The sequence below is a fragment of the Gadus morhua genome, chromosome 14 (assembly GCF_902167405.1).
Source record: "Gadus morhua chromosome 14, gadMor3.0, whole genome shotgun sequence".
Taxonomy (NCBI): domain Eukaryota; kingdom Metazoa; phylum Chordata; class Actinopteri; order Gadiformes; family Gadidae; genus Gadus; species Gadus morhua.
The window spans coordinates 17,142,004-17,169,212 of record NC_044061.1 but is presented as its reverse complement, the minus strand read 5'-3'; the positions used below and the strand labels follow the sequence as shown (position 1 = coordinate 17,169,212).

General features: G+C 42.7%; 2 protein-coding genes across 4 annotated transcripts in view; one reads left to right on the top strand and one right to left on the bottom strand.

Moving 5' to 3' along the window:
- The window catches only part of tspan4a (tetraspanin 4a), an 84,070-nt gene extending 83,019 nt beyond the window's left edge, over positions 1-1,051 (top strand). For all 3 annotated transcript variants that reach the window (XM_030378128.1, XM_030378129.1, XM_030378130.1), the window contains exon 8: positions 445-1,051. In XM_030378128.1, the coding sequence (XP_030233988.1) occupies positions 445-513 (69 nt within the window). In that variant the 3' untranslated portion in view covers positions 514-1,051. The remainder of the gene's footprint in view (positions 1-444) is intronic.
- A 17,828-nt stretch (positions 1,052-18,879) lies between these two features.
- The window catches only part of ddb1 (damage-specific DNA binding protein 1), a 50,519-nt gene continuing 42,189 nt past the window's right edge, over positions 18,880-27,209 (bottom strand). Inside the window, exons 23-27 of the mRNA XM_030376865.1 lie at positions 25,893-26,002; positions 23,718-23,887; positions 22,090-22,192; positions 21,374-21,497; positions 18,880-19,600 (exon numbers count right to left, since the gene is read on the bottom strand). Coding sequence (XP_030232725.1) covers positions 19,517-19,600; positions 21,374-21,497; positions 22,090-22,192; positions 23,718-23,887; positions 25,893-26,002 — 591 coding nt within the window. The 3' untranslated portion in view covers positions 18,880-19,516. The remainder of the gene's footprint in view (positions 19,601-21,373; positions 21,498-22,089; positions 22,193-23,717; positions 23,888-25,892; positions 26,003-27,209) is intronic.

The following is a 27,209-nucleotide window of genomic DNA, read 5'->3' as shown; positions in this document are numbered from 1 at the left end:
CACATGAAATGAATCAATTTGTGCAATCCAAAAGGTGGTGTTGTATGCTTTTGTCTCTTGTATTTTATTGTATGCTGCTGCTCTCGTGGTCCGATCTCTCTTGAAAAACAAAGGATGATTAATCTCAAAGAGACCAACCTGGTTAAATAAATAATTCATAATAATTCATAATAAAAATAGTAAAAATAAAATAATTAGTAAATAAAAATGACTTTACAAAAATATTTCAGGCATGGTATCGGCTTGTGATATCCAAGGATTTCATCACCAGTATGATATATTATTTATTAAAGGAAGTCTGTTGGAACTGCATTTGTACTGTTTGTCAATGATATATTTTATGCCTACTTAAATCTAGACGACTGCAGCAGCAGCAGCGATAAACCGTTCTGTCCAGCAGTCCTTGCGTCATGTGTGACCACGTCTTGTCTCTTTACTCTGCAGATACTGGGCCTGGTGTTTTCCATGACAATGTTCTGTCAGGCGGTGAAAGTGGAGACCTTCTTTGCCTAGCATCGGGAGCCAACAGCTGGCACAGCTAAAGACTCTCACCACCGTCCTTTGTTTTTTTTAATCAGAGCGAGAAGGAGATGCACACGAGACAGAGCTCCCTTCCCACATCGAAGGACCGTCCTCTTTGTCTCTGTCTGACCCTTTTGAAGCAGACCCATGGTTGGGCTTGTTAACATGACATCTCGCCATCTTCAGCTAACGATCCAAGAGCACGGTGTCAGTGCAATACCCGAATAGTTGTTGTTTTTTACGATTTGGCTCTGCGTCATGTGTGCTCACATCGCTGATAAACATGAAAATGAATTATGGACGAACTCTGAGAAACGTTAACCTTTTCCTTTTTCCTTTTAGTCTCTATATTCTGAATGTGTTAAATTATTTCCCGGTTTGTAAATGTGATTTTCAAATGAGAGCACAGTAAACAAAATATGCAGAATGCTGGTGCAGCGATAAAAATAGGTTGGGTAATGCGTTGGGGAAGTGCTCTGAATGCATGACTCCTATGTTGATAAGTATTAAATGTTTTGACTCATCTAAACTGCTGCTTCTCATGTTGTCCTTCCTCCGAACTAACAAATGGGTCCAAATGGGAAATTCTGAAAGAGATGTATTCATAAATTCATAGTTATTCTTTGAAGTGAAATTCTTACGACAATAAAAGGGCTAGCTATGATATATATATATATATATGCAATTAAATAAAATAGCAATTAAGTAATTATTCATATGAAAAGATATTGTGATCTGAATATTGAATCAAAAGGTCTGTGATTGGTGTCTGTGTGACTAAAAATGAATGAGGAGGAATCTGCAGCAATTAACATGCGGGGTACTTGACTGGACAACCCCCCTCGGCTTGCCCTCTGCACCATGAAACATGCAGCCGTTTAAGGTTAGCTTTTTCTCCTCATCGACCCTCTACTTCAAGACCTCAACCGCACTGAGAGGAAAAAAAAGACGCTTCAAGTACGGGGATCCGCCCGGAGAAGATCAGGGCATTCTCGCCCACCACCGTCCCCACCGCGTTCTCATCAATTCCCCCGTCCACTGAAATCCCTTTCGCTTTGAAGCTCCACCCTGGCCTTGGAGACACTGCCTTAAGCCTCTCGTTCCCCATTCCGACGCAGCCGTTTTAACCAGCCGCTCTGATGGGGGCAACACCCGAGGCTGCATGTCTTCCCTCAGGATACCTTGTTCCGGGGCTTATGTGCTTGTACCCTTGTGGGTAGGTTGGTGTTCAATAGAAATGGAACCGGAATATATTCAAAATGTTTGGACAATTTTCAATCGATAGATAATCAAAATAACTAGTCTTTTTTTATTTAAAGTTGGCATTAGACGGTGCCTCTGTGTGCTCTGTAAATTGGGCAAAAAATAAGCACTGCCTGTATTTTCTCCCATGTGTTTTTTTAGCACATAAGTGTTGTTCTAGCACATAAGTTATGCGTTGGTAATTGTATTGCTGAGCTGTTAGTTGTTTATGTACGTTGTAAAGAAATTCTTCTTCTGCATCTCAGTAGGTTTTTACAAACCACAAGTAGATTTTGCATCGTTGTTCGTTGCTTTAGGGGACCTTACACACACAAAACAAAACTCCAAGCAGACACAAAACTAAAAATGGGTCAGTCAGGTTTTCGAATCCGTATCACTGACATCTTCAAGGCCATTGGAAGGCACTGTATCCACCACAGCTACCCCAAGCTATATTTATCAAAATGGACGGACTGCAAAAAGACAAAAATCTAAATGAAAACGGGCAGGTCTAAAAGGGGTAAACATCCATCGATATAGCACAGAACTGGAAACCATATGAAGGGTGGTGGTTGTGTTGACTTTCCAAAAGAATAATGAGGAACCCTTCAGTCAGGCCCTATGCATTACAGACAGGCAGGGAACTAGGGTACCGGATTTCACAGACTCGAGGATCACTGCTTGCACTGACTAAGCGCATCAAATTAAACTGGAAATAGGAGTAAAATATCAATCTAAACCATAAACTCTTTCCCACAAGGTCTTGCATTGGCTCCCACTGCGTCAATGGATCCAATGCGCTCTATCTCTCTCTTCTCTTTGATGCATTATTCATTCCACGTGTTTTCGGCTTTCTACCATTGTGCGTGTGATCAATAAAACATACCTGTGTGCTCGCTCTCTCACCTCCTCACATCCCTTCTCGTCCCGTTCCCAAACCTAAACCCCTGAGCACTCACCAAGGTGATATAACAGCATAGAGGATGGAGGATGGTTTTGCCAAAGAGAGAGGGGGCTTTGAGTCATCATGTGAACTGTGTCTTATCAGAGGATATATACAGCACGGACCCAGCGTGATTCAACGTGCAGCACAATGGATTTATGCTCCATTAAAATAATGAGCGCTTAGTTCGTACCTTCTCCTAAAAACTCGCATCCCACTGGAACTGTATTAACTTCCCTTTTGACATAGCCTAAAGTAAGATGCAATATTAGTTCAAGTGCAGGTCCTCCCTACTTCAAATCCTGACACATAAAGAGGCATCTTTGTTTGAAGAATTAACTTAAAGATGAAAGATGAAAACTACACTTTTCCTGGGATTTTGGGTGTTGTTTTGGGTCTCTGGTGCTCAAACACGCATGCAAACTTTGGTAAAAGTCTGTACATGATTTTTTGAGTTAGATATGCATTTCTGAAAGTACCCCGCCTACAGTTACCAAACGAGTGAGTCAGTTGAATACTACCTCCCACTTCCCCACTCCCCTCCAATCAGAGCATAGCTAAGATTTTTTTGGACCAGCGGACGAGCAGCTCCGGCAGGGGGAACTCGGCGGCAGCTCAGCTCCGGGAGTGCAATCAGAGAGTTCAGAGGGTCAAGGCCAAAGGTCCTTTCATCCAATTTGTCTCAACCATGTCCCCCACTACGAGTCTTTACCTGTTGTGGAAGTGCCAGAGACGTCAGACGCAGTCTTTATGATTCATAATATCATCCGAGGGTCACATAGCTTTTGGCCGTGATATTAGATATAATATTATATAAATACCCATATATAATATTATTATTATTATTATTATTATTAGTATTATTATATTATATTATATAGATACAGAGCTCCAGGAGTCCCCAAACAGCAACAATCCCTTCTCCTCCATGCTGTGGTTCAGTCCGACAGCTCATTTGCAATAAAGCTACAGACACCAGAAACAGTGCATTCTGAAGGGACTGAAACAGAGGGGAATAGCGGTAGGCAAGATTCTTTTTCCTAAAAGCTATATCCAGCAAACAGCTTCAAAAACATATTTTCTGGAACTCAAATACCATGTTTACTTGTTGTGAAAACGGCATAACATGTCTCCTTTAAGGCGATTGGGTTTTAGAAATCCAATATTTGTTCAACTTCACTATAGCTAAACAGTTGAAAATTCCATTCAAAATTAAATATATATATATATATATATATATATATATATATATATATATATATATATATATATATATATATATATATATGTATACATATATGTATACATATATGTATGCTGTCTGTCGCATTGCTGGCTGTTCAGCGTTATTTCTAGCTTTGAAATCCATTGAAATCCATTTGTTTCATACTTTGCACACCTGGACTCATGGCACTTGTCCGGTTGGGTTGGGTTGTTAAACGATTTTCTCGTTACTGGCCTAAACCCAGCAGTTTTCAGGAATAAATAGGCCGCTTGCCTCACAACAATTGATCTGTGTAGACATTTGCAAAATTAAATAGCAATTGTCATCATGAACCAAACAATATGTTACTAAAGAATGCCTGTATATCAAGAGATGATTATTTTTTTAGATGGGTGGAATCTCAATCATTAATTTATTTAGCACTTGGTATTGGTTGTGGAAGATGATGGATTCAGCCACAATTAACTACTAATATAGTTTGTATTGAAAAAAGCAGGGAAATGTGTGACCACCTATTGTGACTGTAGAACATTCAGATTACAGATTCAGATTGCATATTCTAAACGCCCATTTAAAAGAAAAAGGTGAACCACAATCTACTAAAGTGAAAAACTGATCTAACATCTTATATAAATTGCAAAGGCAGAATTCTGCATTTAAAGGGATATATTTCGGATAGCACATTCCGTATGTATATATATATATACAGTATATAGGTATCCCATATCTGAAAAGGAGGCTGCAAGTCAGGATGTAGGCTATGAATCTGAATGAAAATTAGGTAAATAGGTAGTGGCCATCCCCAAAATGCACCAGAATACAGGAAATCAAATCTTTTAAATGAAAAAAAAATTATGGGGGGGGGGGGGGGGGGGAACCCCAGACCCCCTGTCTATTTCTGTGCCCCACCAACATGTTTGATCGCCAGCCGCCACTGGCCAGGGTCAACAGTAATAGCCCCCCAGGCTAAAGCTTAAATTGGATCCTCATTGTCAACAACATTAAGCTCCTCTAGGGCTTTCTAGAACAATGATTCTTTATGAGGTTGAATAATTCTACCGCACTGCTAAAGTCGGTAGAATTTTCCTTCCAGATAGAAATACAACCCTACTAAGTACCAGTACAGGGAGTACAGTGGAATGGTGCATTGTGTTATGTGGCCATATATTGACTTGGACCTAAGGCCCCCCATAAGTGTAGTTAATGATAGGGACTCCAGTTCATAGAGAGAGACAGCATATTATCGCTCACTAACACCAGACTCACCTTTGACATCTGGAAATGGCATATGCCAATGGACCACAGTGTGTCCATCTACTGTATATTCTGGAGATGGATGACATTGTTTTTTGTCTACTGTGTCCCTGATCACAATTTATATTTCCTGGTTGCACTCAGTAAATCGTAAATTATTCCTATTGCTACATTTGTAACACTTCTCTGCTGTCTGGGGGATTATAAACATCTTCTATACCTCTATGCTCCATGATGAACTATTTGCCGTTGTCCATCTCAACAGGATGTTTGGGCAATGGGAAGAAAGTTTCAGTGGGTTTTAGGATTTTTGTGTGTATTTGTCCAAACATGTGAACAACCTGTCGAAACAAAAAATCATAACCCCTGTCTGTGGTTTGAGAGACCATTTTGAAATACCTGAAATATAATTCAGGACAGAAGCATTTGTGTGCCTGAAGAATACCATTATCATTCATTTTAGAATTAGAGCTCAAATCTTGCTAGTAACTTCTTGTTATTAATCCTTAGAATGCTAGGTTATAAAAAAATTTACATTGAACTTTGAAGACATTAATTCCAGGGTCCAAATAAAAGCAAATCTAAATGTTTAATGTAATTCGCAAGTGGCAAATGTGGGGTTCAAGCCGACATAGGACAATTCCAATATCCTATCCTTGTGCTAAATGTGAACCTGAATTGCATTGTTGTTAACCATGTAATTGATACTCAACCTGTGATATAGCCAACACTTATTTAAACCGCATGATATGACGTTGGCGCGGCTAGAACATTATGGGGATATCCAATAGAAACCAAACAGACACATAAGTGTCTTCTTTTTGGGTCTAGTTTTGATCGTCAAAAAATAGATCTAAACATGCCACTAAGCCATGCTGAGGCCAATGCTCAAATATAATCACATTTCACAATTTCTGTCAGTGTCAACAGTAAGGTACTGGGACGAAAGTGAAACGTGAGGAAGGCAGCTACACTAAATATTAATAAAAGTGTAAACTCACTGAGAATAGGGCTATGGAATCAGAAGAATAATAGTATTTGATGAAACAGGTCTAAATTATATGCAGAATCTGTAATTATCTGAAGATCTAAGGTCTGGTGTGTTCCTCTGCCATTGTTCTCCCATTTTTCTTCCATTATTCTCCCATGATTCTTCCATTATTCTCCCATGATTCTCTTCATAGAGTCTAGCGTTCCGGTTTGTCTTTGTGGGCGTCGTTACACGATGAGTTGGGGAAGAACAGTCATTGGCTAGTCATTGTCATTTTTTTGCTACATTAGCCCTTTTAGCAAACAAACAAAAACAAACAACAAAACTTTACACTGTATTGCACACACAAAAAGACAGTGCATGCATAAACCTGTGACAGGTTTAAAGCATGTAATCAGGTGTGAATAGCATTTAAAATCAACATTAAAATGACCAACTACAAAGAAAATACATCTCATTACTGGCGCGGCCATCATTATTTGTTGAGTTATATGGTTATCCACGCTGAACTCGGTGGACTCTCAGAAGTCTGAATGGGACCGACCAAAAGGAGAGGTGCCTCTGTGAAATTTCGCGAGTATGCTGGGAAATTTCCCACTTTGCAACTCGTGCGTGTGGTGTACGATGCATCTCGAAAACACCATGATTCCTATTGGGTTACCGTTATTCAAATCAAACCAATCACAAACCGCCAACACCCCCCCAATTGGCGGAGTGTGGTACCTGGGCAAGATGGGCCTCCGACCTGTTGGTCTGAGCGGGTTCTGTGATTGGACTGGGAGACAAGGGAAGGCCCATTTGGGGTTGGAGACATACATCTGGCAGGGAGGAGGATGAAAACAGGATGAAGGGGAGTTCACATCAATTGTTTGACCAACTCCTCAAATGTAGTGGACAGATAAGAGGCCTGTGTCTGGCACTGAGGGGGATTTAATAACAGGGTGAAAGTGAGGGCAGGGAAAAGGTCTCATAAACTAACAGTTGGGGTCAGAGAAAGAGCTCTGGCAGGGAGGGGGAAACAGCATGAGGCGAAAACATATCCAACCGTTTAACAATAAATACAATCCTCAACAAATCCCACTGGACAATGCATGCACTGTTGGGAGCCTGACATATACTTCTTCAGTGTGGGGAATGCAGTGGGGAACCAACTACGGACTATTGGGGTCACTTGGGGAATAGGAGTACAGTGGCATGGCCATCAAACAAAGTATGGGGTGGTATTCTTGATTTTATGGGCGCAACAGGACCTCGGTAAAATATTTTGGACAGGTACTCCCCAATCCAATCCAGGTGGTGGCTGAAATGGGCCAATAAGCTGATTTGTCAACTCCTTTATACTTAACTTCACTAGCAACCATATCAGCTCATATCATCACATCACCTTCACATGAAGCTCCTTTCAGAGTTCTCCAGGTAGCAAGTGGTGGTCTAGTATTTGGTGTATTAAGATATTATGTTACTCACCAGTAGGCTACTAAACCTTACGCCACAATATTCTGCATCATCAGACTCGTCCCTTTCAGATCTCCTCATTATGTGATGGTTCATACAGGCCTTATACTTAGACCTAAAAAAGTGGAAAAGGTATTAGACATGGTCCCGGCAATTTGACTTCAATCACGTTTACAGACATAACTATGACATGACACTGTCGTGAACTTGTCATAAACGGTAGAAACATATCATAAATGTTTATGATGGTTTTTGTTGTTGTCGCCATTTTTTGGGTTGTCTTGATTATGACAAGTTGACGTTAACCAAAGTGACATTACCAGAAGTTGTCTTGGTCATGACATGTTGACATTTAATTTATTTGGGATGCCTTTATAATGACATTAACCAGGATGGCATTACCAGAGGATGTCTTTGTCATGACAACTTTATTTATTTATGATTATTATAATAAGATGTGCAAGGTTACAGACCAATTGACTTGCCTTTGGAAAACGGATGTAATTTTGCAACTAAGCTAACTCCGGCATATTTATATTGATGCTCTGGCTGACATGATGATTAATGTGCAATGTCCTAATCAAATAAATAAAAAATAAAAAAATTCTAGCACTTGGTCAGATAGATGTGTGACAGGATATTTTACAAAACTGGTTGTCATGACTAAATTCTCAGACCTCGACTGAAATGGTGCCATTTAGATTTTTCATTAAGATGTCATAAAGGATAGACTGGCTGTCGAGACACCATTATGACAGTGTAAAGAATCAATTCTTTGGATTCAAGTAAAGTGGTACCATTTAGATTTGTCATTAAAGGGACAAAAGACAACATCAGCTGTCTTTCATTGGTGTTCCCATTTATTATAAAAGCAGAAAGGCTATTTGATATAAAATGGTACTTCAACAGTGTTGGTAATAAAGTGCTGTTGTGCTAATTAACAAATTACTGTGGCGTGCTGTCGGTGGAGTGGGTGCTCACGGCTACGGTAAGAACTGTGCGTTCCCAGCCATCCACATCTTTGCCCAATTGATTAGCACCCCTGTAAATGTACCTAAATCACAGCGACGTGCCACACCCAGTGCAATACTCCCCCAAGTGGCTAAAATAAGTAAATACTAAATTAACCTAACTAAATGGTGGCGATAAATGGATTTAACAAACACAAAACCAATTTCTTTAACTTCCAGCTGGAATGCCTGATTACAATATCCTCAAAGAATCATTTAGATTTAGTTAAAAACCCATAATGTGTAGGTCTATGTCAAAAAATGGAGCCATGCTATGAAACACCAACAAATTGCAGTTAAGGTCTCAAACTTTAAATCTGAAACATGGATCAGGACAGTGTGCCCCAATTTGGATGGAATCTAAATGTAAATAAAATAAAAAATAAAAACAATAATGGTCTTCTTCCACCTGTTAAAGGTCAATGTGCAGCATCCCAACAAAGTCCTGAAGGTATTCGCAATACCGTGACATTTCATTAGCTTTCCTTTTTTGAATTATTCACAAAGTGGAAATGTGTTGCAACAGATCCCAATTACACAAATAAAGGCATTTATTATGTATTTTGTTCAAGGGTAATATATCAAGATAAGATCATAGAACATAATATAATTCTTTATTGTCATTGCAAACGACATTGGATGGCAGTCCTCATGTTGCTTTATAAATAAATAGTTATAAAAATAATAGATTATATAGAACCATACAAATACAATATCCAGCTATTCTAAGATAACCCCCCTATACCCTCCCACATCCCCACATCCTCACACACACATTCAAATACATTCCCCAGTGCATGCTTAAAGTGACAATGAGGTAGCATAGAAACCGTGCAAACAGTGTGTACAGTCCTCAGAGGGGCTTAACCTTACATTCACACTACATGTGCACTTAAGGCCTTCTTGTCCGCTGCTGAGCAGTGGCATACCAAGGTGATATGCAGATTGCCAGAACGCTTTCGATGGAGCAGCGCTACAGCAGTTTCTTCCTCTAGTGGGGTATTCTCAGGAAGTGCGGTTGCTACTGGTCCTTCTTGACCATGTGGTGGGAAGTGGTAGACCAAGAGAGGTTCTCTGTGATGTGTTTGCCAAGGAACTTGAAGACAGGAACCATCTCCACACATTCCCAGTTAATGTGGTGCGGTTCCGTGTCTGCCCTTTTCCTATGAAAGTCCATGATTATTTCCTTTGTCTTGGAAGTGTTCAGGATGAGGTTGTTGACCTTGCACCACCCCACCAGTCTGCGGACCTCCTCCTCCCCCCTGAGATGGGACAAACAATGGTTGTGTGGTCCGCATACCTGACGAGGGTGTCGGTAGGGTAGGTGGGGGTACAGCCGTAATTGAAAGAGAATATAGCAGGGAACTCAGTACACAGCCCTGAGGGGCGCCAGCGCTGAGTGGGAGTTGGGAGGAGACGAGTGCGCCTATTCTCCCTCTTTGAGGCCGGTTGGTCAGGAAGTCCATAATCTGTTGGCAGATGGATGGGAGAGCCCTAAATTGGTGAGTTTGGTGACAAGTCTCCCCGGAACTATAGCGTTGAATGTAAAAAGGAAGTCTACAAAGAGCATCCTCACGTAGCTCCCCTGGTGTTCAAGGTGGGACAGTGGACTGTGGAGAGCAGTGCTTGATGGCATTTTCTGTAGACCTTTTTCAAACATATATTTATTAGGTTTTCGGATTTCTTTACAGCATAGACAAGCACAACACAGACAGAACAATCACACAAAGCGCAACCCCCCCCCACTCCCCACAACAAAAGAATCACAACAGTTATGTTAAATTAACATAAAACCAAGATGGAAATAGTATTTAAGTACCGTATGTAGCTGTATGACAGATCCTGCATCCATACACATATTTCTGTATACCTTCTTGCTCTGTATGCAAAATGGTGTGGATATAAGTTGGGTGGAAGGCTGGCTAGGATATGCAGCTGGATGAACCGTTCATAACACTTGACAGTGATCACTGGTGTAAGTAACACTGGGCAGTAGTCATTTAAGCTGCTAATGGTAGGTTCTTTGGGCAGGGGAATTATTCTAGCAGATTTGAGGCATAGCGGAACAATGGTTTTGGACAGGTTACAGAGTCTTTGGAAGATATTTGAGAGCTATGGCTCACAGTCCTTCAGTTCCCTAACCTGTGACCCCGTCTAGACCAGCAGCATTTCTGGGATTTACTCTACTGAGCATCTGCCTCCCCTCATGCTCCTGTACAGTGAGTGTATGGCTGTTATTGCAAACAGGGGAGGGTGGGATGGTCCCGACATTGGTATTGCTCACCTCAAAGCGGACAGAGAAACAGTTGAGGTGCTCTGCCTGTGAAGTGTCACCATCTGCAGCGTTGCTACTGTTGCCTCTGTAACTAGTGATCTGCTGAATGCTCTGCCACGCCATCCGTGGCTTGTTGTTGTTGAAGTGGTCCCAATCCTCCTCTTGTGAGCTGCTTTGGCATCTCTGATGCCTCTCTTCAGACTGGCTCTTACAGCCGCGGTGTCTCTGGATCTGAAGGCAGCATTGCGTTCTTTGAGGAGTCTTCGCGGACAACTGCCCTGTACACCAGGGCTTTTGGTTGGGCAACATACAAACTTGTCAAAAATGTCATGCGACGGGACCTGCCGCAAAACACGTTTCGCGCACGCGCAGGCTGTACACAAACAAAACAAGATGAAGCGTGAAGATGTCTCTCAACGATAGCTGCAGGTTTTGTTTATCTGATGTAATAGTTCAAGGAACAGTTGTACATTCTAAATTAATATTCGACAGTAAGGACAGAGATAATGTTTGTGGTCAACTGTCGACGCTGGGTCTTGTCATTGACTGACTGACTGACTGACTGACTACTCATCTCTGACTACAACTGAAACTGGCGCGCGACCTAGACGTCATCGTTCTCAGCCACTCCCTCTGTTCGCTGATTGGACCGCCAGAAATCGGGCTGACATGGAACGCATTTACATTAAGCAGACCCAGACCTAGTACTGAAGTGAAATGAAAATTGAGCGGAAGTAGGTAGGTGGGCGGCGCCAGGCTAGGTATATGCTGGGTTGAGGAGTATGGATAGCTGGTCTGACTGGCCTAAATGTGGTAGTGGTGTGGACTTGAAGCCTTGATTGATGTTAGAATAGGCTTTGTCAAGTGCTTTAACTCTCCTTGGAGCACATTTGATGTGTTGTGTGAACTTGGGGAGGATTTTAGATCTGCGTGGATAAAATCCCCTGCTATAATGTGGGCCACATCAAGGTGTTTGCTGATAGTGCCATGTGGCCTTAAGCAGTGTTAGCATTAGCATCTGGTGGTATGTAAACAGCGGTGACCATTACTGCAGAGAACTCCCTTGGGAGATAGAACGGCCTGCATTGAATTGTAAGATACTAAGATTTAATTGTAGGATAGTGCACCAGCTATTGTGGACGTAAATACATAACCCCCCTCCTTTCCTTTCACCGGTACTTTGTATTTCTGTCCCAGCTAAATAACGTGCGGCTTGTTAGCTCCAAGGGACTAGTAAGTGCAGCCTCTCGGTAATCACCAGAATGCAGCTATGCATGCCATAAGACCAAAGCGTGTAGGTCCTATCTGTTTACATGTACGTCTTAAAAGTATTCTTGTACAATCTACTTGTTTCCATGTTCATCTGTCTATCAGAGATTAAAAAAAAAAGAAAAGTCATATGCGATAAAGGGTAAACAAAATGTTATATTTAATGTATTGTAGGCAAGTGCCCAACCATAAGGCGGGAAGAAATATCAATATCATGCCCCCAAAACGAATGCTTTGGGATTACAGCTGATAATAGAGCCACGGTTATGTGAATTCTGTAAAGTGTCAAATTCAACGACTTGGAGATTGCTGGCATCCCGTATGACAACCCAAGGCCCTAACTTTCTTTATAAAATTAACCATCACTTATTTCATTCAATAACACTATCTACTATCTCTCCAGTGATATTAGATTGTGCATATCTTATATATCTATTAACACACTCTTGGATGTTTAGCTGGAGGAAAGATAGAGAATAATAGTATGTAACTGCTATGGTGTTTTTTTAAGGAGGCTTGATTTTCACTATCAAATATTTCATATTTAAGTAACTAATAGGCCTAATATTGATTATTTGATATTTATCGACTAGTTTTTTTTATCTGGTCACACGCATCAAAAAAATCATGTTTTAATTATTTCAACAGTGGAATTAACAAACCTCACTGAACTGTGAAGTGTTTTAAACCCCCTCTTTACTACCTTGCTGACACAAAGCGAGAGAGGCAGAAACTAATTTCGTGCCAGGGAAATGGGAGCTCCTGCCAAGGGGATGATGTAGAGTGCATCAGCCATGTGGTTGTTGTGTCCCGGCCATTCCCCAAGGGCAGGGCCTGCGACAGACGCATCAGAGTTTCACTGTCTTGCACAACCAGCGACATCCATGACATGTTAACCAGGGAAAACACTGCTAGACCTACAACCAAACCCTTTCACTGTTACCCTGTAAGGACCTTCCAGTCTAGGGGATAGAGGGGGTAGCATAAAGCCAACTCCAACTCACATGTTAACGAAAGGATTTATTGTAAGAGGAATATCAATTCCAAAATAAGTTATACATCAGGGTGGGCTTGGCCCTTGTTGCCAAGCCTCCACCAAACAATTCAGTCCGGACCTCAGAACGGCCATATGTTTAGTCCTAAAAACATAGGACAGGGAGATGAAAAAACAAAAAAGGGGGAAAACCAAAACCCCACAAATACATTGGAACTTAACAGCTGGTTACTCACAAAGGCATAGATAGTGGCACAAACCAATGAGATGAGAACATTCAATGTACTTTTTTATCTAAACTGATTTTGGATTTTTAGGGTAGCGGCCATAAAGGCCACACACATGGACACATTTAAAGAAGCTTAATGCAAAATGTGTGTCTCTTTTCTCTGGAATAATAACTAGGTTACCTTTCTGCTCTTAAGTCAGCCTTACTTCCACTGATCCAGGGGTGTGTATATGAATCCTGAACTAACACCTTGAGAATCATGTATTACGAACAGCTAGGCCTATTTATAATTATACATAAGGGAAAACAACAGAAAGAGTGGAGACAGATCCTGATATTCCATACATTTTAACAGAAGCGTCTTCCAATCAGAATCTTATCATGAAAAAACGATGTGACATTTATTTAACCCCAGGCTGGCAGGGTAATCCATAGTCAAGTTGTCACTGTTTTTTTTCAACACACACACCAGGAGCGAGTTGGGATACTGCTTTAGAAATCACTGGTGTACTTATGGCTTATCAGTTCCAGTGTGGTAGCAAATGTGGCTGTCAGACAGCTTGGATTACACAAACATGAAAATAATTTGGAGATTGACTCCTTAAACTACCACTTTAAGGATTCCAGGACAACTGTTTCTATTGATTGAATAATGTGTTAGTAGTGCAAGTTGACAAAATCTGATCCCAATTTTTCTCCCAGCCCTTATCAGAGATTCCTAAATGGCTCCATAAATCAGGAAATACCTAAGGTTATAGCGCCAAGTGTTGTGTTCATGTAACTATGTAGTAACATAGCTTCTGACCTCAAGGCGACCCACAAACATAGCAACATGGAACGTGAGGACCATGTACGCTGGGGGAAAGGCAGCAATGATAGCGGAGGAAATGAGGCGATATAAAATATCTCTCCTTGGTCTGGGAGAAACCAGGAGGCTCCAGTCAGGGCAGGTCAAGCTGGCGAGTGGAGAGACCATCCTCTACTCTGGACATCCAGATGACTCTGCACCACACACTCAGGGAGTAGCATTCATGTTGTCCAAAGAAGCACAGAGGGCGCTGATCAGCTGGGAACCCATCAATTCAAGGATCATTACAGCCAAATTCCAAACCACACACAAGAAAATAAACCTCCAAGTGGTACATTGTTACGCCCCCACCAACGACACTGATGATGAAACCAAGGACCAATTTTACAACCAACTACATCACATTCTACAGTCCAGGAAAGAAAAGGACATCATGATCTTGATGGGAGACATGAATGCAAAGATAGGTGGAAACAACAACGGCTACGAGCTAATAATGAGGAAGAAGGACCAGGCACCATGAATGAGAATGGAGAGAGATTTGCAGAAGCCTGTGCAGACAACAACTTGGTCATCGGTGGGTCAGTGTTCCAACACAAGAACATCCATAAAATAACATGGGTGTCTGCTGACCACATCACAGAAAATCAAATTGACCACATCTGCATCAGCCAGAAGTTTAGGCACTCACTGCTGGACGTTAAAGCCAGAAGAGCAGCAGACGCAGGGTCTGACCATCACCTTCTCACAGCAAAGATTCAGCTGAAATTAAAAGCCATGAAACACAGAGAAGGAAGGGTCAAATTTAATATACAACAATTTCAGGATATAGGTACAACAGAACACTACAAAATCGCACTGCACAACCAGTATCAAGCACTGGAAATAGAAACCCCCAGGGAATTGGATGAGATATGGAAAGGTCTGAAAATCATGTGGAAAGACACATGTGAGGAAGTAGTAGGGAGACGAAAGACAGACAACAAACCCTGGCTTTCCACAGACACCACCAGAAAAGTGAGCGAGAGGAGGGAGAAAAAGGAGGCATTAAACAGAAGCAAAACCAGAGTAACCAAGATGGCAGCACAGAGACTATGCAGCAGCAAACAAGGAAGTGAAGAAAAGTGTAAGGAGAGACAAGAAGAAATACATTGAGGATCTAGCACAACAGGCAGAAGAAGCAGCAGGAAAGAACAACCTGAAGGACCTATACCTAACCACTAAAAAGCTCACAGACAGATTCAGACACACACAGGCACACATTAAAAATGCACAGGGTGTACTCCTCACAACCAAGGAAGACCAAGTGAAGAGATGGACGGAACACTTTAGAGCACTGCTCAATAGGCAGGCCCCACATCTGACAGCAGAGAGGAGGGAAAGCAGAGGGACCCGACGGTATTCCAGCAGAAGCCTTGAAAGCCGACATCGAAACATCTACCAACATGCTCTACCACCTACTGAAAACCATCTGGGAGGAAGAATGTGTCCCATCAGACTGGAAAGATGGACACATTGTGAAAATCCCAAAGAAAGGAGACCTCAGGGACTGCAAGAACTACCGCGGAATTATGCTCCTATCAACTCCAGGGAAGGTGCTCAACCGGATCCTGCTGGAGAGGCTTCAGAAGGGGTTGGATGAGAAACTGAGGGAAAACCAGGCCGGCTTCAGGGAAAACAGATCCTGTGGCGACCAAACCGCCACCCTCAGGATTATCATTGAGCAGTCCATCGAATGGAACACTTCTGTCTATGTAAATTTCATAGATTTTGAAAAAGCCTTCGACAGTGTGGATAGGGAGATGCTGTGGAAACTGACGGCCCACTACGGGATCCCAGCAAAAATAACCAACATCATTAGGAGCACCTACCAAGGGATGCAATGCCAAGTCCTTCATGAAGGATGCATATCTGAGACTTTTGAGGTCCTGACTGGTGTGCGGCAAGGGTGCTTGCTCTCTCCACTTCTCTTCCTCCTCTGCGTAGACTGGATCATGATACAAGTAACCTGCAATAGCCGAACTGGCATACAGTGGAGCCTGACAGAGCAGCTAGAAGATCTGGATTTTGCTGATGACCTGGCACTACTGGCTCACACACATCAACAGATGCAGGAAAAATCAGGCAAGCTAGAGGATACCGCAGCTCTGCTCGGGCTCAAAACTAACTCATCAAAAACCAAAGTAATGAGAATTAACAGCAACAACAACACTCCCATAACCATGAACCAAAACCAACTAGAGGAAGTAGCCAGCTTCACATACCTGGGGACTATCATTTCTGTGGATGGTGGTACAGAGGAGGACGTCCGAGCCAGAATTGGAAAGGCAAGGGCAACATTCAACATGCTCAACAATATCTGGAAAATGAAAAACCTGTCACTGAAGACCAAACTACAAATCTTCAACTCAAACGTCAAGTCCACCCTTCTATATGGCTCTGAAACCTGGAAGACCACCACTAACATACTCAATAAGCTGCAGACTTTCACCAACCGGTGCCTCAGACGCCTCCTGGGAATCTACTGGCCCAACACCATCTCAAACGCCAACCTGTGGGAACTCACCAAACAAGAAACAATAGAAACCCAAATCCGGAGGAGGAAATGGAAGTGGATAGGCCATACACTCAGAAGACAGAAGTCAATCACGAAGCAAGCCCTAACCTGGAACCCACAGGGCAAGAGGAAGAGAGGCAGACCGAGAACCACCTGGAGAAGAACCACAGAACAGGAAATGAAGAAAGAGGGGCTGTCCTGGCCTCAACTGGAGCGGAGGGCCCAAGACAGGAGAGGATGGAGGGGTTTTGTCGATGGCCTATGTTCCTTTGGGAACTTAAAGGCCTAACTAACTAACTACTGTCTTCATCACCAACTGACATTTAGGCTACTGCGTGAACCAATGGGTCAGTCCCTTGAGCATATAAGTGAACTTCAAAAAGGACGAAAAATCTTGCGTAAAGGTCACATGTATAGGTTTATGTAGTGTTTCAACTATATCAAGGTCCAATAAAACGAGTAGGCTATACTGCTAATCAGTAAGTCGACATACATCCATTAATAGTAAAGGTTCACTTTTAGAAAAGTTTGTAGTTGCAGATCCTGTAAGAACAAGCAGTGTGAAAACTCAAAATAAACTCTAATCTTTAACCATATGTAACGACGCTGACCTATCATAGTCGCAATTACTTTGGTTAGACAGCCCGTAAACTATGTCTGTCCCTACGTGGTGCGCTGAACTTGAGGCATGTTCCTAATCTTTCCCTGGGTGAGTGCAATCTTACCTATCTAGGGGGTTATGTGCGAGGTACTCAGTCACCGTAGGCGAACAGCTCCCTCTCGCATGCACCGGCACATCGTCTCCAGGTGACCAAATCAAATATTTCATGGCAAATTCTAACAGTTAGGAATTTGAACAGCACAAGATGTCATTATTCGGTTGCTTGGTTACTGATGGGCAATTTAATAACATGGATTGTGCGACAATGCCCGATTGACACATGACCGCTAGGTTAACCAAGTGTTCTGCTAACTCCTATGAAGAACACAGGATAGAGGCTCGGTTATAAGGTGATGGGTTCATTTCGAGGGTCATGGCATATCTAACCATAATATTTTTGCATTCTTGGTATATAGCATAAGTATTTTAACACATATTCCTATACTTGCTCTTGTACTCCTGTGACAATCAAATTGAGAACAGCTTATTAGATTGTGTATTATGGTTCATTACAGGTAATGTGTAAAAAATTGCAATAGGTTTGTGTATTAGGTCAGACTATGGTTACAATGGAAATTATTGTCTAGGTATAAGATAAGTTGGAAAAACGTGTAAAAAAAGAAAGTGATAGTTGCATAGAGAGTTGATAAGGGCAGAACCGATAGTTTTTAAAAATAAAATAACCCCTTACCTCTCTCTCTGCTCCAGATATGTGTTTTGACAGGAAGGATTGATTTTCTGAAACAATGAAGAGGTACACTCATTGGTCAGAAATTAGCAGGGATCCGTCAATGATTAAAAGTGTCTCAGAAAGAGGTATGCAAGTCAACCAGAACAGATACTCTGAGCATATCACTCACAAAAGCTGAAAGATAGCTACTGTATTTCAAACAGATTACTCAAATGAAGCCCTGCATACCTACGAAACCTATAAAGATTGACATTATACGATTCAATATTAGGTTGGAAATGGCTTTAGCGTGGGGTCTTGTGTGGTGAAGGTCAGGTGAAGAACGGGGGTTACAAAGGGCACCCTGGGGAACTCGTGGACCAGTTCTGGCTCTGGAGCCGCTGCCCTGAGATAAAGGGCAGCGGCTGTAAACTAGATAAAACCAACAATGTCCAGCCAATATAGACAAGACAGGAGAGTATAACAGGCTTAGGTGTGTTAACCACTCTGGTATGGACACACATTGGAAGATGTATCTGGTCTTTTATCTACTTTTGTCTCGTAAAATCTGCAGAGATGCTCTGCTGGGTCAGACGAAGAAGATACTGACCTACTATGACACCAAGACCTCCCTGATACTGATGAGAACACTTACAAACAAAATAATTGGGACAAGACTCACACAGACGGCACAATGGCTGTGCGGCTTGGATGGAGAGGGGGAGGGGAAAAAATAAATAATGATTCAAAAGCTGGAATAATAGGATGCTAGGGTAAACGGTAGTAAAGTAACCTTTATTAAAAGAAACATGAAGAAAACATCACAACAACAAAATAGCTAAAAACTCATCACTTTGCTCATTACGTCTCAAACATAATTTTCCGGCTCAAGACTTCAATAATAATTTTCGGAAATCATCCGCTGCATGTTTTCAACTCTAGAAAAACAATGGAGATAAAGAACTATTGTGTGTGAGATGCTTGATAATCATGTCACTTTTATTTTGCATAAAGTAGCATGAAGCATCGACAACTGGCCATGGATTCTCATTTCAAATAGGATCAATGTCCAGGGTTGGTCATGTCGTTACACACCAATTCACACAAGCACACATGCATGCCCAAACAGACACACACACACACACACACACACATACCTAAACCACAGTTTTTTTTATGGTAAAATAGAACAACATTTCCCATGTAGCACTCGCTGCCTACAAGAGAAGTACTACGTTTGAGTATGTCGCGCCGTCAGGGGCTCCACCAAGATGTCAAATAATTGAAGTCTGAAGGACAGACATGCACAGTTTATTTATAATTATTTACAAAACCGCAGTCTCCAAATTTCCACCCCTCATCCATCTCAAATATTCCCCCTTTAACAATTTATGACGACCCCGAGCAGAATCTAATGGATCCTGGTCAGCTCTTCTACGATCTTGATCACCTCGTCCACTGTGGCTTCACGCTTCATGCCGCTGCCGTCATCGATCTGAAACACACACACCAGAGATGATGGCCACTGTAACATCTGCAGCACGTCCACAAAGCCCTTCTCACTGTTCCTCCCCCCTCTCCTTTTCTTGCTCTTATATAACCCTTGTCACCCCCATTTCCTCTCCTTACCCTTATCTAACCCATCTCTTCTCCCTTCTCCTCTCCCATTCAGACTGCATCCCACCGAGACAAAGGTGAGTTTGTCAATGTAAAATATTGTTATTTTCTTTCCTCTGCTGATCAGAACCCAGCGCTCGCGCACATTTAAGTAAATGTGAGAGGAATGAACATGAACTGTTTGACTAGACTACTGTGGTCTTGAAGAATGGCAAATTGAAAAACTGTGTTGCGATTCTAAAGTGACATATCGCCACTGTGAACAAGCTACAGGTGCTACGGCAGATAATCGCATTGTATCGATCAGAATTGCAAAATTGTAATTAGAAAATAATAAAAATGTGTTTATCTATAAGTATATCTATGTCGACATACCCCCATGCAAAAAGTGTGATTTTAACTTAAATTGATATGCACTATTAATTTAAGTTGATGGTGGCGGGATCACTCACATGCTTATTGGAAGAGCATTTCTAAAAAGGTCAACTTCCGACCATGCACATCCTTCTGCTGACATTTTGCAAGCTCCCCTTAACAAGCCTAAGTCGCCCACATCTCCACTCTTGAAAGAACTCTTGAATACACTGACATCAGTAAGAGAAGGACGGCCCAGACTAGTTGACGGTTGAATAAAACATTTCAGAAACTGGAAAAAAGGTATTTGTTACAGAAACTCTCCAGGCCAGGAAGGGATTGATTTGTTGCAAACAACTGCAGGGCTACTATGCGTTTAGCAGTTTTAGGTCAATAGCAAAAGGAATTTATTTTCCTTGGTAGGTGTTATGGTCAGAAAAACATTTATATTTCTTCCAATGTTATATTTTGTTCTGTATTTAAGGATCTTGGTCATCGTGTGGTTCGCTTGGGGGATTATTTCTTTGTGCAACAAAAGGACAGCAGGATCATCTCCATGTGTTGATCCGCTGGTTTTATCCTTTCCATCATCCCCCCCTTTATTCTCCAGCTTGTCTCATTATAGGATAATGCGCTACGATGAGTGCGTAATATATACACAGTTTTCCTCCACTTGGATCAAAAAAATAGAGATTTGCGTCTAGGGCAATGAAGAAACAAAAAAAGAGAATGCTAGATATCAAAATTCTGCCATATTAGAAAAAACATTGTTTAAATTGAAAAATTATTTGTTTGCTGCAAATCCGTCATTAAACGCATATAATGGATGAAGATAATAGGTGACACAATGCAAAAACGCATTCCTCGTAAGACTAATCCAATATCACTGGATCACATTCTGCAAATTGCTCTGGCCTAAATCCTGTTGAAATCCTTTTCCACAAATTTAAAAAAACTAGGACCAATCAGTGATAGGGGGAGGGAGTTTCAGTTCATGAAGAACGGAGGAGCAACGCACTCCCCGAGACAAAACAATAATGGCGGCGCCCAAGGAAAGGGTAGCCATCAAAGTAGTATCCAAAATAGACCTTAACCCTGTTAAATGATTACCAGAAATCTGCAAGGAAGGCAATTTCAGGTAACATGTTGTTGCTTTACTTCCAACCGGATTTGGCAAGAGAATCAATACAGCCGAGGCAAGGCCAGACAATGAATGAGTTTCATTGCGAAAAGCAAAACAGGAAAATAGGGAAAGTCGCAGCCACCACAAGAGTGGTTGTGCTGCAGCCCCCCTCACCTGCAGAGTATTGACCACTTCCTGCATCTTGGTGCGGCCCAGGTCCAAGAAGCTCTCGATCAGGTCCCCATCGATGAACCCCGTGGCCTGCTCTGTTTTGCGCTCTGTGTGGAACGACCTCCAGGTGATCCAGAGTCAAGGGAAAAATACACCCCATGTGGGCATGCGGCCAGAGAATGTCCATGCAAGGAATACATACATATATTTGTATTTAAATACATACACACATACATACGCACATCCAGTCCAGTCATTTGATTTACAGTGAATTCGGTCGCATTCAGGAGCAGTTTTCTTTCTGCTGGCAGTCCCCAACCCTATGCCACTACACTAGAATCCACCTTGATAAACAATTATGCAATTTTTTTCTTGAAGTGATTATTGCGTGTTAAAAGTCTACTTTTGGGAACTTTACATCCAGAAAAACACCTCTGCTGTTCTGGGGATGTTCCTCGACCGGTTACTGCAGAATAGATAAAAGCACTATAGAAATAGACCTAGTGCCGTCAGTGTCTCCTGTGTGCCCAGGTCATGTCTTTGGTGTGGCGACGGCAGCCTTTAATAAGCCATTTCACGCATAAAACACTTGAACCAGGTGTCCGGCACACACTCCAAAAAAAAGAATTAGAAAAGACCCTGGTTTAATTTAGCAACCACCAGAGAATTTAGTTTGCAAGTGTGTGAGTTTGTGTGTGGGGAGGACATGTGAAGGATATAAGCTGTGTTCAATCTTGCCCACGCTCTTGATGACCTTGTTGAGGCGGTTCTGTAGGTCCAGTAGGAGGCTGTACCAGCTCTCCGACAGGGACGTCACCAGGCCTGCAGCAACACACGGAGGGCGAGAGACAGAGACGGAGGGGAGCGAGCGTAAGAAACAGACACAGACAGACAGAGAGGCAGAGAGTCAAACATAATGAAGCATCATCACAATTACTAAATAAGGTTTCACGTCTTTCATTAAATCAATCCCTAAATTAAATCTCTTGACAATCTTAAGAGGACTGCTTTTCATTGCGTCATCTACCTGGCTGTATGATGCAGTGTTTTATTGTCACTTCTGTTTCAGTCCTTTAATATAGTCAGTCTATCATACCACCTCCCACCAGCCCTTCAACACATACATTACATTACATCCATCTTCCATTCCCTTCATCTCTCCCTCTCTCGCTCGCTCTCTCTATGAGGACACTGCTGGTTATGATCAACACACGAGGCATTGCAACATCCAATTGTTTCCCGGAACAGGGACAAGAGTCGAAGAAGCAGCCATATAATACATCGAATGACCCACGGGGAGATCCCTGCTGAGTCCCCATTCAAACACATTACTTCATAACCATCATGGTCCCCCAATGCTAAACGCCTCACAATGAACCTGGGTGGGCTTCTTCTACGTGCGTCTTCCTCTCTTAGTTACTCGAGCCTGCTAGGAGCCTGAGCAGCCATTCCTGTATGGACAGGAGATAGACTCCGGGAAATACCGGCTCCCGCATGGAACTTTAATGACACAGACTATTTGTATAATAGAGACTTGTTTATACAGACTATTTGTGTAAACAAATAGTCTGTTGATTCCTCCGCTCGACATTGCGGTTGGCTTCCAATCATGCAATTAAAAAAAAAGTAAAATGCTAAAACAACCATGACTGCTTGCTTTGCAATCACAATGTTGTTGTGTATGGGTTCCATCCCTCCTCCTCCACCTCATCCCTTAATAGCATCAGAAGTGGCTGGAGGGTCGAGGAGGAGGCAGGCAGGTGCATGATTCTTCATTACCAGGCGGGCAGTGTTGGGCCTGACCTGCCTAAATAGCTTGCTGAAGTGTGCCACAGGCTGAAGTGTGTCTGGGGGGGGCGGGGAAATTTTCCTGAGAGGCTTTTCAAAGCAGAGGTTATGTTCTCCCAAACTATCATCCTCATTTGGTACCCCTTCCAGTCGTCGTCGTGCCAAGTTGGAAAGGAACATGTATTAAATGGTGAAAATCAGCCATGGTGTTATTATAATTGGCCTCGGCAGTGTCCAGGTTCCTCTTGAGGGGGGGGGGGGGGAATAATTCTTCCAACTAGAACTTTTTTTTTTTTTTTCACCCCTCGCGGTCGACTTGGGATCTGTCGGCGGTCTACTGGTAGACCGCGATCGACTGGTTGGGCACCCCTGAACTAGAGTCTTTCCATGACCCCACATTAATGTCTCTCAACCCTCCCCTACCACCACATCAATACCCAGGCAAAGAGAGGGGAGGGAGCGAGGGAGAGGGACAGAATAAGACTGAGAAAGGGAGCGAGAGAATCAGAAAGAAAGGGAGAGAGGCAGCCAGGCGTACACAGGGGACGCCCTTCCTCACCTATCATGCCGTTGACGGTGCCGAAGAGCACGGAGCCCTGGGTGGGCGTGGAGCTCTCCCCCAGGTTCTGCAGCACCAGCGACCCGTGGGAGAACACGTTGACGAACTCCCCAAGGTGGAAGACCCCCACCTCCTGGAGGTGCTGCCGCTCCTCGTCTGTGGTGGCCGCGCTGTGGGTTACCGGGACAATAGTCATTAAAGGGGACCTATTATGCTTTTTTCGACTTTTATGACCTTTAACGTTGTTATAATGATTGATAGTCATGTTTAACCATACTAAAGTGTCAAATAATGACGTACATGCATTTCGACGTATTCCCTGCTGACAGTCTGGGGTGGCTGTGCAGAGCGCTAAACACTCGGGACAACGACTGCGATTCACTTGTTCACATTTCCTGGAAATCATCTAACCAATCACAACGGAGTTGGGTTGGCAGGAGGGGGGCGAGGGGGCGGAGAAGGACGAAACCGAGGGTTGACAGAGAAGGCTGAAAGCGCCCAGATGAGAGGAAGGGTTTCCCGAAAATCGACATTGTTTTTTATGCTGTGATTCATGTCAGGTTGCGCTATAGGAGTCATTAATAAGAAATTAAGACCAGAAAGGTAGTATAATGGGTCCTCTTTAATGAAAAGGAGAGCCAGGGGGAGTTGGTGATGGGGGGGGGGGAGGTATGACAAAGGGAAAGGCAAGAACACGCAGGAGAGAAGTAAAACAACCTCAAAGAGGAAGCGCGCCAAGGGATATTAAATGACACGCCGGCCCGTCAGAAAACAAATAAAGAAAGCAAAGATAAAACATCTCTCAGGGGACGAGAGAGATGGATGGAAGCGCCGGCGTGATTGTAGCGTTCGGAGAAGGGTAAATAAAAAGGTCAACCCAGACCAGCACAACAGAACGGGAGATAAAGGTCAGCACAATACAGTGAGTACACCTGACGCATTGGGTGGCTAACAGGAGCTGACGCCCAGACCAGAGCCGCACACACACCCTCACCTCCACACCGTAGGGCTGACAGAGAAATAAATGAGCAGGGCAACACGGCTAAGGAGCCAATTAACGCAGAGGAAAGGCTTTTAGCGATGACTCAGAGGACGCGAGGAGGGAGGTAGGATGGAGAAAAGAAGCCGCCATGCGGCTGCTGCACATGCCGTCTCGTCCGGAAGCACATGCTGGTTTTTGGTTTCATTTAAAGTCTGGTGAGTTCACTGTGGGAGGGGAGTGCTAGATGACAACGTGAAACAGAACAAAGTTGAATGTTGAATTTGTGTAATATGATATTTCCATGTAAAACGGGTTAATAGTGTGCAACGGGATGTAGGCAGTAGGTGATTTGATCCTTCAGCATTTAATTGGATTATGTTTCAAGTGACAGATCAGCCCTGCAAGCTGTGTGTCATCCCGTGGCAGGCTCTGTCTTTTGCTTGAGAGCGAAAGAGAAAGGGGGAATAATATGACTATCAAGCATGTTTATTCAGTCATCATCTCTCATAATCAAACCCATTAGTGAGACCACCAAACACATCTCCAAAGCCTTGGAGCTTCACTCGCATTGGGGAAACTTTTATTTCTTAAATGTCCCACTCGTTCGAAAGTGTTGGGTTAGTTATCCTGGCTAAAGAACAAAGTGCACCTTGAGGTACTCACCACCAGTGATACCATTAGAGTAACGCGTTACTCTAATCTGACCAATCTTTTCAGTAACAAGTATTCTAACTCGTCACTATTACCACACACATTGAAGATAAAAAATAAATAAAGAATTCAGGAAATTTATTTTAAGTTCAACTTAAATTGTCGGGAGATACATTGTTGAAGTTGCACTTCCAATAAAGCGAGTATTGGTAAAACCGGTTGTCTTTTTTTTTGAGGCAGCAGGGGTATTGTCGGCAGCTGCTGAATGTAACTAATAAAGTAAATTGTAATCTAACTTAGTTTCTTTTAAAATCAAGTAATCAGTAAAATAACTAAGTTACTTTTTAAGGAGTAATCAGTAATCAGATTGCTTTTTCAAGGTAACTGTGGCAACACTGCTCATCATCCCAAACAGAATGAGGACGGCTTTAAGGAACGCTGCTGCTCTTCGCTTAGCATTTTTCGTTCAATTAAGTTTGTCCTTGATCTTGCAATTTGTGGGTGGGACAGTTCCTGTTGGTTTGCTGTTGGCGTTTCCTCACCTGTCCTTCTGACACACAAACAGGTTGAACGCATTCTCCGCCCCCAGGAAGTTGTCATCATCCAGGATCTCCACGGCACTCATCCAATTTGGATTAAAGTCACGGGCAATCTGAGAGGTAAACGAGAGAGAGGTAATGTGAAACAGCCCTGTTATCTATGCCCATTTCATATCCACTCTGCACTGCTGCTACTTCTTTTGGAAGCACTAGAATTTACAGAGAGCAAGGTGCCGGTATTGTTGATGCTGCTATTTTGGTCTTGTGGCGAATGCGTGTTTGTTTGTGCACACATCATGTTCCTCACCTTTCCTTCTGGCACACAAACAAGGTTGAAATCATTGAAAGGCTTACAGGATATTAAGGCAATAGAAAGAAAATATTATTAATTCATAGATGAATGTTATTCATAATTACAGGTAGATACTAGGGCTGTAACGATATGCGTATCGAAACCGAAATCTCGGCATTCAAAGCCCCGAACCTGTCTCACGGTGTGAAAAGGCAGAAGCGCGACACGCCCTTTCTAACTCCCAACTAATATAAAAATTAAATGTCAGACAAAATTGTATCTCTCCGGTCAAATTGTCTGATTGAAATTTGCTAATAATCTGTCTAACAAATAGTCTGCTGACTGCTCTTATCGATGCCGTAATTCTGCAACGAGATGCCCTCGCTGTGATGACAGCACTCCGTGGCTACGGAGGATTCTATTTCTCCACAGCCGTCGAAGTCCTCATATGCGATATGAACAACATTTATCCAGAGTGGGCCAAGCTCGCAAAAATACCCAGTGCGATCCCTGTCTCTAGTGTTTTGTGTGCTTTGACCGGCAGTTGGTCTGCTTATAGGTCGGAATGAAGCGGCCACCGATTATTGACAGGCTGGATACTTTATTCTACAGGACTCGTTTGTTTCTTCACTAGACACACACACACACACACACACACACACACACACACACACACACACACACACACACACACACACACACACACACACACACACACACACACACACACGATACCGCTCGCTCTCCTCGCTCGTCAACTCACTCGTTGACGTCACCCACAGACAAACACACTGCCATTCTCGCGCACACACATACGCTACTCGTAACACTATGCCTCGTTATTGCAAATCAGACGTTCATGTTTTTTCCCCCCATCTATATGAAAGTTAGGATATTAATCATGTTGCATTCTATACGGCCTGCCGCCTGATTATGTCATTATTTAAGCTACATAGCCTAATAAGAAGCGATAAAAGGATATTTGACCGAAAACTAAACCTATGCAGGTCACTCTGACCAGCACAGAT